Raw genomic sequence first — 18200 nt, 5'->3', positions numbered from 1 at the left:
GCAAGTATAGATAAAAAGATCCAATACAAATGATAATTATCGTGAACAAGGTTGAAAACTTGCACATCAGTCTTATTAACAATTTAAGTACGTTGACAATTCTAACCAGCTTAGAAGACGAATTAATTTTAATGGTGTTTGGCAGCATCTTTTTTTTTTGAAACAAAAGGGGTTTTCTCCCTACCCCAACTTTATAGAAAGCCAAGGCAAACGTCAATCAAACATAGACTGTTAACAGCGCTCGGCGGCAACCGGAGAGTAGCTGCCACAGATAAGAAACAAGGTTTTAGACTGCCCTATTACAAGTTTTTAGGTACTTCAAGCCAAGAGACATAGCCAGGGGAGCAACATGCCAGCTTACTTAAGATCAAAGCTAAGAATTGTAAACTAGCAGAACATGGCCCAGCGATGTCCTTAAAAATAGCATTTATCTCCAAGCAATCTTAAGCAATTCCCCTCTTCGGTGGTCCAGTAGCCTTAAACATCGGAGGAGTAGCGCACCCTGAGCTTCTGAGCATAGTATTTTCCATTGTTTGATTGTTGCCCCCAACAGGTCCAAAACACATCGTATACTTCGCCATCTTCGCCCCTGGAAAACAAAGTCATTTCGAAAACGCCATAAGCTCCACAAGGTAGCAGCAGTAACGATGTTTAAAGCTTCAAGGTGTTTTCTTCTCTTCCAGAAGGAAGTCAGCAGAGCAAATGAATTAGGAACATCAACCTTAAAAATATCAGCAACTAGATTCCAGACATTTTTAGCAACAATGCAATCAAAGATAGATGCTGGATAGTTTCAGGTTCGCTGCAGAAGACACAAGACATGTCATCTACATGCCTGCGTTTGGCCAAGTTATCTCTAGTTAGGCTCTTGTTATAGTATATTAACCAGAGAAAAACATGTATATTAGGTGGCACTTTGATCTTCCATATATCATCTTTAATGACAGAAGAAATCCCTCCAAAGTTAATTAGCTTATAAAAGGATTTAACCGAGTACTTGTTAGAAGAATCCAACATCCAGACAGGCTGATCTGGAGAGCCAGACAGACAGACAGGTTCAACAATTTTGATAAGTTCCTCCCATCTCACTAAGGTGTTTTCTGTGACACACCTCCTAAAGGTTAATCGCAGCTCACCATTCACCCAGACATGCACAAGGGTAGAATCTTGCTGTTGGCAGATTTTATATAGGTCCCAAAATGCAGTTTTTAAAGAGCAATCTCCGGTCCAAATGTCATGCCAAAAGGCAATGCTTTTACCATCTCCAGGGATCCATCTATAAAAGTTCTTAGTAGCTGTAAGAGCCCAAGATAAACTTTTCATAAATGGAGATCCAAGGGTCACCCTGGTGTTAAAGAAATTAGGGCTAGCAGTGTTATATTTATATACCAATATCTTCTTCCAATCACTATCCCTGTCATTATAAAATCTTTTTCCCCAAGAGGCCAAAAGGGCCATGTTAAATTCCCTTAGGCTTTGTTTGGATACTAAGAATTAGTTGTGAGATTATAGAAAACGGGGTTTTAGAGAATTTTTAGGAAAACCGGTTTTCGCTATCGTTTCAGTTACGGTCGGTCTATATAATTTCTTGTTTGGATGGGAAAAAAAATAGAAAAACGAGATTAAGCAATTCTTTGTTTGGGTTGCCTCGTACGCAGTTGCCTCTCTTCGCTGGTCGCCTTCTACGGACTGCGCTTCTCTCGTCCCGCTCCGAGCACGATGGTGGCGAGACCTAGCACATGAGCACATGATTCGTTCGCAGGCTGCAGTTGCAGCTATGCATGGGCCATGGGGCACGCCCGTACGAGGCAGATGTGGCGCTGGACGCAGCCAAGCTGAGCACACAGACATGGCAGACGAGCATGGTGCGGCCACATATTTTCGTATTGAAAGCGAAGTAGCTGCCAAGCTCAATGCCCGTCGTGGCGGCATTGTCTGGCACGACTAAGTCCAACGAGGCGTTGTTGGTCATGTCCACTGATGGAGCTCACCACGACGAGGAATCAATTTCATCCTCTTGTCGTTCCTCATCCATACCGGGAAGCTCGACGTCGTTGTTGACGACGTCCATGAGCCAGAAAGAGGTTGTGTCTTCATGCGTGTCAACCGTACTCCTTGACTGCCACATCGAGGGACCTCTGTGTTCATGGACTCCTTAACATCTTGGGCCTCGTCGGCCGGAGGCGCTGTAGCTATGGCAGCGGCAGGACCTGATCGGCGACCGCTAACCCAGCCGCAGCCTTTGAGCACACGGTCGACGAATCAAGTCTGGGTGTCCGCCGTCTGTGTCTCTGAGCACTTGTGGTAGCATATGCAGGAGCTAGCCGACGTCTCGTCGACCCGCCGGCAACGCATACGAGGATGAACCTGAGGTCAACGATACCGAGGAACAGGTATATGTTAATCGCGTTTTTGCAAAAACGACTAATAGTCGTTTTTCCATAAACGCAAAATCCTGGGTTATGGAGAACCAAGTTTGCTATATCCACAGGTTAGTTAGGAGATCCAAACAAGATTTTATTCTGTTAGAGCCGTTTCCCAGTTTATAGAGATCGGGTTTTGTATATTCTTCTTATCCAAACAACCTCTTAGGTTGGGAACCCCCATACCCCCAAACTCTTTCTTTCTGGAAATCAAACCCCAGTTAGCAAGGTGATATTTATGAGTATCCCCCATGTTCCCCCAGAAGAAATGAGACATTTGAGAAGTGATCATATCAATCGCCCATTTGGGAAATTTCACAATAGACATTAGGCAGGCAGGAATACTAGCAATGCAGGTGATAAGCAAAATCAATTTTCCTCTATAAGAGAGAAATCTCCCTAGCCAACCAGAGATGTTTTTGATGATCCTATCAATAATGGGTTGAAGGTCCTCCCTTCTCAACTTTTTAAAGTGAAGGGGGACACCTAAATACTTAAAGGGGAAATCCCCAAGTTGGCAGCAGAAAACCTGTGCAAAATCATTAGATAGCTGCTCAGAGATGTTAATAGCATGAAGATCACTTTTATGGAAATTAATCTTCAAGCCAGACAGACTTTCAAAGCAGGAGAGAATCCATTTCAAATTCTTGGCATATTCCAATGAATTATCCAAGAATAAGATGGTGTCATCAGCATACTGTAGGCTGATCACAGCACCTGGAAAAGCATGTAGTAGAAGTCCACGAATTAAACCATTATTGGTAGCCTTATGAAGCATTTTAGAGAACACATTAGCAACTAAATTGAACAGAAGGGGCGAGTGAGGATCACCCTGTTTCAAGCCTTTTCCCCAGAGAACTGGGGACCATTAGAGTCATTAATCCTAACTTGGAAAGTCCCTTGACGGATGGTAGACATAGCCCAATCCACCCATTTATTACCAAAGCCTCTAGATAGAAGCATCTCTTTCAAAAATTCCCAACTAACTCTATCATATGCTTTCTCATAGTCTAGTTTAAGAATCAAGCAGCACATCCAGACCTATGAACTTCATGAATGACCTCATGAGCCATAACCACACTCTCCAGAATGAATCTACCTTTAATAAATGCAGTTTGGTTAGAGGAAATAAGCTTGTCACACAAGGGAGAAACCCTAGTGGTCATAGCTTTAGAGAAAATCTTAACAACACAATTACTAAGGCTAATAGGCCTGAAATTTTTCATATCTCTAGCCATAGGGATTTTAGGAATAAGGGTAATAATGGCATGGTTCAGCTTATAAATGTCAAGGATACCACTCTCAAAGTCTCTAACCATCCACATAGTCTTTTTTAATCAGGTCCCAGAAGGTTTGGTAAAACAGAAAGGATAGGCCATCAGGGCCAGGGGCACCACTAGCATATGAACTCATCACAGCTTGTTTGATTTCCTCCTCAGAAAAAGGCCTCTCTAGCTGCTCTCTCTCATCATTACTAACCATTTCATCCTCAGACCAGAAGTTAGCATCCGAATGGATATCAGGTTTTGGTCCAAAAGCAAACAATTCTTTATAAAAAGAGGTGGCCACCTCAAGCATCTCCTTGGTCGAAGTGACCACACCATCAGGACTATTCAGCTTAGAAAGATGGTTCTTCCTGTGTCTGTGATTAGCCAGGGCTTGGAAATAAGCATTATTCCTATCCCCTTCTAGAATTTTTCAATCTCTAGATCTCTGCCAAAGAGCAGTTTCCTCTTTTTTCTACACTTCATCCAATTCTTTCTTAATCTCTTTCATTTTGTCATAGTCAGCAGCAGATAATTGGTGGGTTTCAGACATGACATCTAATATGTCAAACTCCATAAGGAGTGCCCTCTTCTTTTTCTTTAGAGCTGCCTCTCTATTAATACTCCATCCTTTAGTTTTTTTCCTGAGACTTCTAGTTTTAAGCATCCAATTATCAGTTGAGGATTTGGATGAAGACACAGAGTTCCAGACTTCCACCATCATTTGATGAAAGTCTGGTTGGGAGAGCCACCACTTCTCAAACCTAAAAGGTTTAGGGGTGTTTGGGGCTCTAGCACCAGTGTCCAGGACCAGAGGAGTGTGATCACTTCCCACCCTATGAAGAGCTACCGAAGTGGAGAAAGGAAAGTGGGTGTTCCAATTCACAGAAATGAATACTCTATCTAGCACAGCAAACGCAGGAGAAACCTGGTTGTTAGACCAGGTAAACACCCTATTGGAGATAGAAATCTCCATCAATGCCCATCTATTGATACAATCATTAAACAAAAATACAGTCTGTTGATTCACCAAACCACTACTCTTCTCCTTTTCATTCCTAACCAAATTGAAATCTCCACATATCATGATAGGATAAGAAGCATTAGATAAAGTATCATGTAGTTCAGCAATAAAGTCTATCTTAAATTCAGGGTAGGCAGACCCATACACCAACACCATCTGCCATACAAAGCCATCTGATTTATTTTTAACAGTAGCAATTATAGAGAATTTTTGGTTAATAAAACCAACTACTTCAAAACACATTTTCTTAAAACCCACAAGTATCCCTCCAGCAGTATTTTCAGCTGGCAAGAAATGCCACACAAAATTATCAAATTTATCAATAGTCTTGAGGAAACCCTCAGAAATAATCTCCCTCTTAGTTTCTTGAAAACCAATGAAATCAGGATCAGATTTGGCAATGGTATCACAAAGGCACTGTATTTTTCCATGTTGCCCTAGACCTCTAATGTTCTAGATAAGACCTATCATAACTAATTAATTTTGAAAGGGTGGGACAAGCCACAAGTCTTAACTTTAGTTAGAACAATGGGTGTTCCCCTGGGAGTATCAGCAGTGCCCACTGACTCCAGGGGGGCGCCTTTAGGTGTACTAACTAAGTCATTAGAATCAATATCAAAGTTGTCAGGAAGCACAATTTCAGGGTTATTGTTGGCAAACACCAAACATATCTCTTTCTCCATAGCTATCATCTCATCAATGGTAAGATTCTTTTGAGTGTCATCCCCCCAATCATCAGGTTCATTTGACTCATTTGATTAGTAAGGATGATTTTATCCATAGTAGAGAAGGATTTACCTTTGAATGTGGGTGGGATTTCCAGGTTTTTCTTCCTCTTGTATGCTGCAACTTTCTCCATGATGTTAACATTGCCATGGCCTCTAGTAGCAGGTCTTTGTGCTACAACAGGCCCCCATCTTGTCTTGTTCTCATGACCAGCCTCTTCACACTTGGATTGAGTAAGTGATTCCAGCAAGGACCTCCTCCAAGTTTCACTTTGTAGCATTTGGACAGCCTCAGGAGGGAGAACCCCCAACTCTTCTTCTTTGGTTTCCTCATTTTCAGAGTCATATATATCCACTGATCTCAATAGATCCTCATAGTATTCCTCTCAGGAGTCATGTGTATAGTATCTTCCTTAGTTGGAGAGGGGTTTTTGTGGATAATATCCCATTCTTTTTCCCCAACAGTATTCATGGTTTGATCTGTAGGATTACCCACACAATCAGGTTCAGGTTCATGTCCATGAGAAGATGAACCATCAAGGCCACCAGCTGTCAAAGCACATTTTAGAATAAATTCCTCCTGATCAACATCTATTCCATCTCCCATGGGTGCAACCACCACCATCTAAGCACCAGACTTGTTTGAGGATTTTTGTTTGGCTGAGAAATTGGCTTTGTCAAGTTCATCAATAACTAAGTCACCACCCCCTGATCCATCAGAAGCATGTTCACCCCGTGTTCCATCCCATCTTCCTGTCTGATCTTCCTCAGCTCTCTCATCTTCCTCAAAATCATCTTCATCCCCATCTACATCAATGACAGTATCAACCCCACTTGTTTGTTCAAAGCCCTCAACAGTGAAGTCAAGTAGAAACAGCTTCTTCTTCATCTCAATTAGTCTCTCAAAAGGAATCTTGGTTGGATCTCTGCAGGCTATCTTAACTCTGACATTCTCAAAGAAAGTTCTGAACATTCCATTCCAATCCACATCTGTAAGCACCCCAAACAATGAAGCAATTTGGGCAAATACTTTCCAAGTGCACCACTTTGGGGGAATCCCTTCAATCAGTACCCAGGCTTCAATCAACTCACCAAAATGTTCACATCCACCCTTCCATTCAGTTAGTGTCACATTGACATCCTGTGGCAGGGAGAACCCAGGCAATTCAATAAGATCTTCCACTTTCTTCCAAGGAGGGAACCTTACCAAAAAGGTCTTATTGGAGAGCCCTCTGATTTGCCAAGGCAAATGCTTAGTCTTACAGAAAGTAGCAGATAGTAATTCCATAAGTTTGGCACAATTCACTTCTCCTTTCAGGATGTTGACCACCGCACAATTCTGGAAGTTTAACCACTTGGACTCATTTGCAACAGGTACATCCACATGGTAAAAACCAAGGCCTTGAGCTCCACTACCAAAAAAGGCAGCAGTAGGTTGAATCTTAGACCACGCTGCACAATTGTTTACGTTGTGGTTCTGCTGACAGATAAAGCAGGCTTTCGGCTTCACACAATTTCCAACATAGTGTCCCGGTCCACCACAATTAAAACATATCATGTCTTTATACCTAGGATCAAGGACTTGCTCCACTTCAACCTCTACAGACTGGGACGGTTGTACCTGAGCAGATCCAACAGTCGAGGCTGTGGATCTGGTGGGCTTGGGGGCAGGGGCCTGATCCTTTGTCGCAGGCGCAGCTGGCTTCCGCCCGGCGAATGCAGCAGGCTTCTGCCCCGTCCCCTTGGCCGGACCAGTCGGATTGCTACACCCCCCGACACGGCGATCTGACATCCTCACCCCTCGCTTAACAGCCTTCGCGAAAGAGATAGAACCAGGGCCAATCCCCTCACGGACAACCTTGATTTGTTTTGGAGGTGGATCAAACGTACGATGGACTGCAGGAAAACAATCCGCAACCGAAAAGGACTTGTTCTCGACCAGGTCTCTTCGGATCCAGCAAAGGAATTCGGTCTTTCGGGGGTCTTGCGATTGTTGGGTAGGGTTTCTAGGGAGGCGGCGGCAGGGGGGAGAGGGGATGAGCCAGAGCTGGCCAAAGTGCTCCTCTACGTTTCTAGGGATTCGTCTTTACGCAATCCCCTCGCCTTATCCGCTTTCTCCCCAACAACACGTATTTTGAGCGTGGGTCCAGGCAAAGTTGGGTTCACTAGGTGGGGACGGCAGGGAGACGTCGCTTCTGGGTTGGGGCTGGAATTCAAATTATGACTGAGCCCCTCGCCGGAGAAATCCTCCGACGAGGTCTCGCCAACTGCAGAAGCAGCCACACACTTCTTATTACACTGGGGGTCAAGAGGGAGAACCCTCATCTCCATCACCAAATCCTGAACAGGTGCATCAGTAATCGAACCAGACGGACGTTCAATCGAACCAACATAATCATGCACCCTCCGACGGCGCAAACGGAAATCCATCAAGCTAGCCTTAAGAGTTGAATCAACATGAAGATGCATACCCAACTCACCAGGCCATGGGGGAGGAATGATGCACTAGTGCAGAACCGGGCAATAGCACCGGTTCGTAAGGGCCTTTAGTGCCGGTTCGGTAACCGGCACTAAATTGTAGGCACTAAAGGCCCCCCCTTTAGTACCGGTTCAGCACGATCCGGTGCTAAAGGGCAACCACGTGGCACGAGCCAGCTCCGTGGGCGCGTAGGACATTAGTACCGGTTAGTAACACCAACCGGTACTAAATGTTTTGGTGTGTTTTGATTTTATTTTTTATTTTTAATTTAATTTTGTGTTTTCAATTTAATTTAGTGATTTTTTTACATTATAATGAGTTGTTAAATCATTAGGTGATTAGTTTGACTGGATGCGTGTGGATCCTAGCTAAGTCATCAAGTATATGTCATATCCATATTATATATACTTGATCACCTACTTAAGTGATCGAGGTAATATGGATATGGCATATACTTGATCACCTACTTAAGTGATCGAGGTAATATGGATATGGCATATACTTGATCACTTAGCTAGAATCCATCCAGTTGAAACTAATATGCAATTTCTTTCATAAATGATATAATAACTCATCATCATCATCATATTAATTAATATAAAAACTCTTGCATCATATATATCATCACCAACGGTTTTCATAGCAAAGGTATCATCGAGTTCAACATGGTAATGATATTATAAGCGTTCATAACACCACAAAAGCAAATCACTCTTTGAGATTAAGTTCAGGACGAAGAACACGGACATGAGAGGACAAGTACTAAGAGCATGAACTAGCTAATTAATCACTCCTGCTGCTCTCTCTCAGGTAAAATAGCATAGAACATGTATAGCTTTGCTGATTCATCATATTGGAGCATGCAGATGAACCTGTCTCCTAATCATGGGTTGCGCTTCTGATTGCTGCCCCCTAGTACTCTGTGATCGTTCACAATTTTGCTCCAGTCTTTTACTATTAAGCATTCCTCGCTATTAGAAATCCTGAATGCACTAAAGTGCATTGTAGGATATCTTGGCCGTAAGCTAACAATATTCATGGTACCTTTAGTCTCGATTCAATCAGGCACAACATTCATCGGGAGTCCCTGTTGAAGAACATCGTATAGTAAAATACTTAGAATGAAGTTTAGCTTAAAAAATAATGTATGCAAAAAATGCACTGAGGAGAAATAGTAGAAATCTTATCATCTTTCCTAAATATATGTGACCGTAGTTCAGTACGAACACTATTGGTCGCACGTTTTGAGTACTAACATTTCTAAGTGCAGGAAAGAAATTTGTCTTGACAGCATCAAGATCCTCAAGCCATGAAACATAATGACTTATCTCCTCGCAGTTTAGTTCAACCCCGGGACAGTGGACGGTCCTGTCTACCAAGCGCCGAACATGTTTGCTTGATTGGAAGTAAGCTGTCAATATAAATTGAGATCTATTAATTATTCAACTGGTTCAAATAATCTCATATCGAAGACATAAATATGGTTGAGAAACTCACATAATGGTAGAACTGGAGGCGTCTGCACATCGACTCAGATGTCTCTATTACCTTCAATATCATCTTCCGGACGAATATCAAAGGTGATAACCATATCAGGCTCAAATGCATAAGCCTTGCATAGTGCTTGCCAAGTTTTGCATTCAAAATAGGTGTATGTGTCTGCATTGTATAATTTGATGTTGAAGGTATAACCATGCTCGGTCTTCAAGTAAACTCTTTTTACCTCCATAGTTTCGTTAGGACTGAAACCTATCTTATCCAAGACAAAAATTATAATGGCACTGGTTGATTTCTCCTTAGTCAATATAAACCTGATCATCTAGTTCTTTGATCATGAGTCTTCAGCTTGGTGATCTAACCAATGTAGGCCATGCTTGGTTAGTTAATCTACAGACTCGTATCATTTGGACTTGGTCAAAGAACAATGGACACTGGTCTGACCAGTAGTTATTTTTTTATGGGGACCTGTAGTTATTCTGGTGAGACCAAATTATTCTTCATACATTTGGCATAGGATGAAGGGTGCGGCCATGAGGTCTTTTCCTTTGCCTTCTTCCTGCACTGGCATTGACTAGGCTTGGCACAAGTCAGCTTTAACAGAAGCCAAGTCTTGTCGTAGAGTTCCATTTTATTCTCATACACCTTTCTTATAGTCAGCCTGTCTTTTTATTCTCATACACCTTTCTTATGGTCAGCCTGTCAGGCCAACGTCTCCTGATGTTTTTATTTTATTATTATAACACCATTTTAGCCATTGTTGTAGAAACAGCAAATAACTGAACACACAGACTTCTTTTTGGAGCTGTGTTACTTTTCTGGATAAATTGGATCGCTTATCCATAGTATCAGTGCTGCAAACACCATGACACAGATATATGGAACCTGAATGATATTTTTTAGCCACTCCCTTTTTACAGGTTTTTAATATTATTTTTGTACTTATTGACCCGAGGAAATGCAAAGGCGAATCCAACCTTGCCGCAAAATGAGTGAAGACGGAATCCACGAGCATGGCAATTTCATGGTAGACAAAGGGTGGCGATTTAGTTAGATTTAGCAGACTAATATTGGATCAGTAAAAGCTTAGAAGTGACACAACCATGAACAGAACAGAACAGAACAGAGGATCTTCCTTTAGGTGTTGCTTCTCCTCTTTCCTGAATCTTATTTGGTTTTGTGTGCAATTGCAGTTAACAAACAGCGAGAGAATTAAGCTGAGATGAAATGCTGCAACACCGACAGGCCACAGTACTATCCTTCCTGGTAAACAATGCTCCCATGTTAAAAGAGTTGTCAGGTGTACTAGGAGATTTGTTTGGTGAGTGTCCAGATCGAGGCGGACGAGCTGCATCTAACTTAGCAGTCACCTACAAAATATTGGCCGTACACCTGGCATATGATGAAGGGCGCAGACATGAGAGTTTCTTCTGCCTTTTTCGTGCACTGACAAGCTGACCGTAATTTAATAGAAGCCAAGTCTTGTGTAGAGTTTCTTACTCTTTTTTTCTTAATTTTTGTATGGTCAGCCGGTCAGGCCAATGTCTCCTAATGAAATTTTGATAATGCCATTTGAGCCATTGTTGTAGAAATATCAAATAACTGAAATACACAGATTCCTTGTTGTTTTGTCAGTTTGCTGGACAAAATGGAGCTAATGATCAGTATACCAGTGGAGTAAACTACCATGAAGCACGGATATGGAACCTGAGTGCTATACTTCTAATTCTAAGCTTTTGCCTTTATTGCAATATTTTTTAGCTTTTACTTTGAACTCATCTGCCTTGCAGCAGAAATAATAAAAACAAATTCAGTCATGTGGCGCATCAGTCTTTATGAATCCATAGATGACAATATTATGGAATTTAGCAGATTAAGAAGGATCTTCTTTTTTACTCAAGGGGTCAGTAAAAGTTTAGAAGCAACATGATCATGAATGGAACATGTAAATACAAAGTCTTCAGAGACATTGATGTGAATAATCCTTGTTTTCATCTTACCTCTCTGTTGTTGTTACTGTTTTTCCTCTTCTTTGAATGGTATCAAGTTATGTGCGAAATGTTCTAGGGTGTAATATTTTATATCCTGCTGTGTTTTATGCTGAGGGTGTGTGGATGTAGATATGACAGACACTCGTGTGACCATAGTTGGCACAAGGCAAGTTTAATAGAGGCTAGGTCTTGTGTAGAGTTTCTTACTCTTTTTTCCTTGCACTTTTCTATGGTCAGCCGGTGAGGCGAATGTTTACTGATGAAATTTTGATAATGCCATTTGAATCAATGTTGTAGAAATAGCAAATAATTGAATACACAGATTCTCCGTAGCAGTGTCACTTTGCTAAACAAATGGAGTTAGTGATTCATAGTATTAGTGCACTGAAGTACCATGACACTGATATGGAGCCTGAATGTTTTCTCTTTTAGCTTTTTTCCTTTGTTACAGCTTTTTGAGCTTGTAACTAGCTCAATGTGTTTTGATGCTGTACTAATAAGAACAAAGCCAGTCATGTGGCCCATAAGTTGCACAAATTCGGCATAGATTGGCGTAGATTCCTGCTGTCTCTTTGGGGGTGGTGAGGTGTGGCGAGATTGGGTGTCTTAGTCAGATCTATGCAAGGGTTCAACGGCGACGACTATGGCTTCAGGACGCTGGTCCTTAGGGGCATGTGCACGAAGACTTCTCGGTTATCATCGACAAGGTCAAGCTGGCCCCGGTGGGGGAGCAGCGACAATTGCACGTTTGTGGCTTTTCCTAGCGGGAGTAGTGATTGTTTGGTGGTCTTGAAATCTTGATGTAATTTTTATTATGTTTGTGATGAACTTTTACAACAGATATGATTCTTTCCAGGGAAAAAAGTTGCACAAATCCATGACCATAAAATTGACATGGAGCATATGTTTACAAGAGACAATGGAAACCCTTAAACGATCAAAGACAGAATTAGTGAACACGGCAATTTTATGATAAACCAAATATGCTAATTTCATGGAATTTAGCAGACTAGGAAGGGACGGGTCATTAGAAGTTTAAAGGCAACACGATCGTGTACAGAGTTTCAGAGACATTGTTGTTAGTGTGTGTAGGGTCTTCTCCTAAACTGATCTTCCTCTTGCTGTTGCTTTTCCTCCTCTAAATCATACTTAGTTATGTACTAGAAGGGGTCGCGCGCGTTGCCCAGCCGCTTCTCTTGCATTTTCTTTGGGGGTCATGTTCACGATGCACACCCCCTTCCTCCATCGATGTTCTATCGGCCAGCCCATTAAGAGGTCTCTAGGGGTAGTTCATCCTTGGTTTTGCGAAGCTTCCAGTCTGGTTTTCTTAAAATCGATGAACCTTTTCCAAATTTGCAAACTTTTTTTTTCCAAAATCCAAGAAGTTTTTTCAAATTCATGAACTTCCAAATTCGTATTTTTTTTGTTGCAAATTTATGATTTTTTTAATTTCATGAACTTAAAACCGGACGGTTTTTTCAAAAACAGCAGTGTGTGCTGAAGCAAACCAGATGTTTTTTTTCTTCTTCTAAAACAACAGCACATACTGTGAAAAAATAAGAGAGAAATTGTGTTGCACATAATTTAGCCAAACTAGCTAGAAGTAAGGTATGTGCGGAGTGGATGGAAGATCCACCCGTAGAAATTATTGATGCTCTTGTAAAAGATAGTACAGTGATCACCTTGCAATAAAGAGTACTTTGATGTCAAAGAAAGGGGAGAAAAAAAAAATAAGGGAGCGAGCCGGGGCCAGGGAGCATTCCTGGGCCTGGCCCATATGGGTGACGCCGTGGGCGCTGGGTTCCTCCGGGACTATGTTTCGCCTGTACCGATTCCTAATAGGAATCACCTATGGGCGGACGACGACAGGCCGGCCCATTAGCTGTTCATTGCGCGATGCCTTTGCTCGTTTTGCGCCCTTTCACTTTTTTTGTATATTTTTTGTTGTTTTTTATGCGTGTTATATAAAAAGTTCACCTGCTTACAAAATGTTCACCGTATTTAAGAAAATGTTCATCATATATTATGAAATTGTTGAACATGCATTACAAAAATGTTCAATGTATATCACAAAATGTTCAATATGTATTTAAAAATAATTCAGGGTATAACACAAAATGTTCAATGGTCAAAATTTTCAATATATTTTTTCTGCCGCTGCGTTTAGTTCTTAAATATTTGCGTGGCCTATTAATGACCAACCCTTGGCAGCTCAACTGGTAACTAACACATACTCTGTAATGTAGGGTTTGTGAGCTCCCTCAACCAAGCATCAATTGTTGGCATTTTAATAACTGCTCGCCACCGAATGGGCCGTCCCATTCAGATGGCGCGCCCTGCGCGAAAGCTCGGCTGCTCAACGCTAACGAGCGTCAACTAGGAGCTCTCCGTTTTGCGCCCCTTCACTTTTTCGGTCGGTTCATTCTGGTTTTATTTATTATTATTTTCTTCGGGTTTCTCCACTGGTTTTCTGCTTTCCATTTTTTCCTTTTGTTATGTATTCAATTTTTTTTTACTGAAATCAGAAAGTTAGGACAAGGAACTGTGAGAAGCGACGTGATGCTACATCGTGTCTGCTTCTGGCTGTAAATACGTAACCGTCAAGAAGGCGTTGATTCAACTAGTGCACGACCTCAAGGTAGATGCGTACCGGCGATTCTATGTGGTAGGTGACCCATGGTTCTTATGGAAACACCTCTTACCCTGTTCATAATTATTTAAAAGTTGATGTTATGGAGGTTTTAGTGCATATCAACCCACAGCTTCTTAGGTCTCGCTGAGAAGCCTCCTTGAGTAATGAGAATTCCTTTTTTCCCTGCAAAAAAAACCCCCACAACTTCTTAGGTTTCGCATTGCCACTGCTAGCATGGGTTTGTCATCTGGGTGATGCTTCCTCTCTAGTCACGTGCCCATTGTTTACGAGTACATATACATTTCTTCTCGTCCAAAGGAGTTCGTGTCTAAGGGTAATGGACTCAACTCAAATGTTTATGAGTAGAAATACATTTTGGTTGTCAGAAGTATTTTTGTTTTGAGGAGAGACAGTAACATATATATCACTCTTGGACATCGCTTATTGTTGGATGCATTCCCAGTTTTCCCTGCGGTGTATTTAAGGACAAGCGTTTTTTCCTTTTCGAAATCGTTCCATTTTTGGTGCTTTTCCCTTTTAGCAACTTCAGAAATGTAGTACTCTTAAACTTATTGTCCTTTTAAAATTCTTGTCAACCTTTCAGAGTTTATTTTTTTGGAACTCTTAAACTTCTTAAGTTTCAAAATTTGCAATTTCCCAAGTCCACTTTCCGCATTTCAACTTTGAAACATATTAACTTTTGAAATTTAATTGCTCATTTTTTTACTTTCAAAATGTTGTAACTATGCACAATAAAGCAACATTTTAGAAAGACAAAGCTGCAGGTGCTTGGCCCCCACTAAAATGGGAAATCAGTGAGAGACAAATGGGAAGAGATGGGGCCACCACATAAAGATACACTGGCAGACACCAGAAATAACCAACCAGACATCCATGAAGAATGAAAGGGACAAAAACTCCCAACTCTTCGGCAACACTATAACAAACGTAGCCGGGACATGATTAGAGTCGGAGGATTTTTATTTGAGATGACACCACCATCGTCGTTCGAGTGGCATTGCCGCCAGACCAAAGCCAAGCGAAGAAAGAATGAGAGGTGAAAATCCATCCCTTACCCAATGGTGCCAGAGTGATGGCGAGAGGCGAGGGGGGAGGAGATCGATCTTACATTGGCTAAATATTGTTAGGAGGGAGGTCAATCAATACACCAGACGACAACCTCTAATACAACTACATGATCAATCCGGGGCCGAGGAAGCTACACTTAAACAAGGACTACATTTTTTTTTGAAAGGAGAAGGACTACATTTTTTGTAGTACTCTCTCTGGTCATTTTTACTCCGCGTATTAGATTTGTGTCAAGTCAAACTTTACAAACTTTGAGCAAATTTATACTAAAAAATGTCAACATATACAATACCATATATATATATATATATTTCATTATGAATTTATAAGTTTGATCAAAATAGAAATACTTGACCTCAAACAAAACTTATATGCAGACAAAAAAGGACCGGAGGGAGTAAGAACAAATGAACAATCCGCCAAGCTTTTATACTAGTAGCACTCAAAAGATTGGTTAGCAAAATGATGGGCCAGAAATGGAACGACAGGCCCAAAAAAAAAGCCATGACCAATTCCAATCCGAGGAAAATACCATCCCGGTTTGTTCCAACCCAGACCGCGCCCCATTTCCTTCCTCCTCCATTCCAATCCAGAAAGAGAAAGAAATAAACCCTCTCCCTCCCCCCCTCCTCCTACCTCTCCCAACCCCCCGAACAGGCGGGCGATCCTCAGCATGGCGGCCCCCGACGCCGCGGCGGACCTGGTCTCCGTCGAGAAGCTGAGCCTGGAGGAGTACGCCGCCCGGTACGCGGGCCGGGCCCGCCTCGCGCGCCTCCTGTTCGTCGCCGACCGGTGCGGGGCGGAGGCGCTGGAGCTGGAGGCGCTGCGGGCACCAGGTGCGCCTTTTCGCCCTCCCTTTCGGCGGCGCGCCTTTGGAGTTTGGACGCGTTGGTGTCCCGCGATGAAGGCCTATTTGCCATGCGAATTTCGTCCGGTTCATCTCCGTGCGTCGCCTGGGCCTGGCACGCAGGAATGGTTGAGAAGAACAGATAGGGTCGTGCGGCTTTCAGGTCGCTCTGAGTAATCTCGCACGCCAACGCTCTGCTGCTTTAGCGATATGGTGGTGTGCGTGTGGCCAGCTTGTAGCCCAATGCAGGAATTAGGTGTTCTATAGATGCTCTAGGTAGGATCAACAATTACTGCCTCTACTATATTTTGTCATACCAGTGAACCAAATAGCAGATCTATTGATCTTTTGTTAATTCTTTAATTTAATGTCTATATATGTATGCCATAAAAGCATTGTTTGTGAAGAGAGCAAGTGTCAAGTATAGCCACGACATGCATTGGCAATTGATTCCCTATATTACAGCAGTGTTTCTTATTTCTGTTGTGTATTTCATCTGCTAGTTCCTTGTGGGTGCGGCATGAGGGCAGGGGGCAACAATCCCATATCCTCATCTTAATATGGGCGTGATTAACATAGGCGATGAGTATGACTTCTCTGAGTAACTAATCTTGCCTGTGGTCTGCTTGCTGCTTTAAGGATTGGGTGTGGCGCAGCGGTTAGCCCATTGTAGGATCTACTTATTCTGTAGATGCTGTAGGACCAACAATTACTGCATCTATTATATTGACTCATAACAATTAACCTAATATATAGATCGATGTATGATAGTGGTCGGCTTGGTGTGTTCATTAATTCTGTTGTATGGTAACATCATATATGTATCAAGCAAGGGCAAGGCACACTGCATAATGCTCCTTCTATAAATGCAGATCAATATGTCCACAGAAAGTATCAGAGCGGCGCATAACGAGATTGGTGATTTGTACTATTCTCATGGTCATCTTTCCGAAGCCGCACAGAGCTATGCCAAGACGAGCTGCTACTGCAGCACTTCAAAGAATACAGTGCAGATGTGTATGAAGCTGATTCTGGTTAACATTGACTTGAGACAGTTCAAAGATGTTGCTGACTATGTTAGGAAAGCAGAGCTAACCCCAGGCCCCTTGGATGCGATAACCACATCAAAGCTGCGAGCAGCTGGAGGTTTAGCCTACATGGGACTAGGAGACTACGGAATGGCTGCATATACGGTTTGTCCTCAAGAAATCCTGCTATGTTTCCTTGCACCTGTAAATTTTCAAGGCGTTCTCTGTATGCTTTAGGATTTAATTTAACTTTATATTTGAATGTCATGCCCTCCCGACATATTTGTTAGATCCGTCCATGCAGTGCATCTTTCATTTGCTATAGTATATTCTTGATAAACCCACAACTTGTTTGCTGATACTTTGCGTTTCCTGAAGTTCATCGAGGCAGCACCTAAACTGGGAAGGAACTATGTGCAAGTCTTGGCTCCACAAGATGTGGTTCTCTATGGTACACTTTGTGCACTTGCTTCTTTCGATCGCGCAGAGCTGCAGGTTCAATCCTTGTTCTTTCTCTCTTTATCTTTTGTTTGGTGCCATTTATATGGTGACAGTCAAAACTCAAAACATGATTGTTTTTATATTTACAGGTCAGGGTTATTGAAAACAATCAATTCTACCCCTTGCTGGATCAAATGCCTGAAGTGAAGAAGCTGGTTATGGATTTTGATTCGTGGTATGATTTCATTGAACAGATTTTACTGTTTTATATTGTTCTTGGCCACCTGTTCAGAGTGGTGGTTCTTATTACATCTTATTGCTCATATAGCATATGTGTGCTGCAATTTTACGTTCTTGCTATATCGTAAGAGTACGGAGAGAATATACACTTTGTAATTTTATTGATAAGTTTATGTTCTTTTTTCAATACTGGAAACTATGTGACAAGTAGGAGGATTAGTGCTCATCAGTCCAAGTGTTGGTCTCACATAATTAAAATGATACTTTCAACCTTCAACCCTTTTCCTTTCTTTCTCCTTGGACAGTATCAAATTCAACCTAGTAACTAAGGGAAACAAAATAGCTAGTTCTATAAAAGAAAAGGCGACGACTGACAATTGTTATCCAGTAGCACAACGGTTGCTAGAAATTATTAGGCCCTTCAATATGGGTGTCCCACATTGTGAGGTCATGGTACAGAATGAGACTGATGTTCTGAGTCGCCACTACCGGACTCGCGGTCTATGCCTACGGCCACGG

At 42.0% G+C, this 18200-nt stretch overlaps 3 protein-coding genes across 3 annotated transcripts; 1 reads left to right on the top strand and 2 right to left on the bottom strand.

The window, feature by feature from the left end:
• Nucleotides 1–427: 427 nt before the first annotated feature.
• LOC147988495 (uncharacterized) lies at nucleotides 428–6044 on the bottom strand. Its single transcript, XM_087534952.1, has 3 exons — nucleotides 5930–6044; nucleotides 5507–5822; nucleotides 428–584 (listed from the first exon to the last, which is right to left on the bottom strand). Exons 1-3 carry the CDS (start codon nucleotides 6042–6044, stop codon nucleotides 428–430), a joined length of 588 nt encoding a protein of 195 aa, XP_087391078.1.
• Nucleotides 6045–6062: 18 nt separating this feature from the next.
• Nucleotides 6063–6995, bottom strand: LOC147988494 (uncharacterized). The gene has a single exon (XM_087534946.1). The coding sequence runs from the start codon at nucleotides 6993–6995 to the stop codon at nucleotides 6063–6065; it is 933 nt and encodes a 310-aa protein (XP_087391072.1).
• An 8803-nt stretch (nucleotides 6996–15798) lies between these two features.
• LOC147988493 (COP9 signalosome complex subunit 1-like) lies at nucleotides 15799–17813 on the top strand. The gene is made up of 4 exons (XM_087534937.1): nucleotides 15799–15961; nucleotides 16861–17165; nucleotides 17379–17495; nucleotides 17591–17813. Exons 1-4 carry the CDS (start codon nucleotides 15799–15801, stop codon nucleotides 17807–17809), a joined length of 804 nt encoding a protein of 267 aa, XP_087391063.1. The 3' UTR covers nucleotides 17810–17813.
• The last annotated feature ends 387 nt before the right edge of the window (nucleotides 17814–18200 follow it).

The sequence above is a fragment of the Triticum urartu genome, chromosome 1A, assembly GCF_056163025.1.
Source record: "Triticum urartu cultivar PI428250 chromosome 1A, HENAU_Tu73, whole genome shotgun sequence".
Lineage (NCBI taxonomy): Eukaryota > Viridiplantae > Streptophyta > Magnoliopsida > Poales > Poaceae > Triticum > Triticum urartu.
Note: the sequence above shows the minus strand (reverse complement) of the source record. Positions and strands in the feature narration are given on the sequence as shown.

Coding starts and splice junctions, on each gene's coding strand:
- LOC147988493 (XM_087534937.1), top strand. CDS start 15,799: ATGGCGGCCCCCGACGCCGCGGCGGACCTGGTCTCCGTCGAGAAGCTG. Junction 15,962..16,860: donor GGAGGCGCTGCGGGCACCAG/GTGCGCCTTTTC, acceptor ATATGTCCACAG/AAAGTATCAGAGCGGCGCAT. Junction 17,166..17,378: donor ACGGAATGGCTGCATATACG/GTTTGTCCTCAA, acceptor CGTTTCCTGAAG/TTCATCGAGGCAGCACCTAA.
- LOC147988495 (XM_087534952.1), bottom strand. CDS start 6,044: ATGGGAGATGGAATAGATGTTGATCAGGAGGAATTTATTCTAAAATGT. Junction 5,823..5,929: donor ACCTGAACCTGATTGTGTGG/GTAATCCTACAG, acceptor ATGACTCCTGAG/AGGAATACTATGAGGATCTA. Junction 585..5,506: donor CCACCCACATTCAAAGGTAA/ATCCTTCTCTAC, acceptor TTTCCAGGGGCG/AAGATGGCGAAGTATACGAT.
- LOC147988494 (XM_087534946.1), bottom strand. CDS start 6,995: ATGATATGTTTTAATTGTGGTGGACCGGGACACTATGTTGGAAATTGT.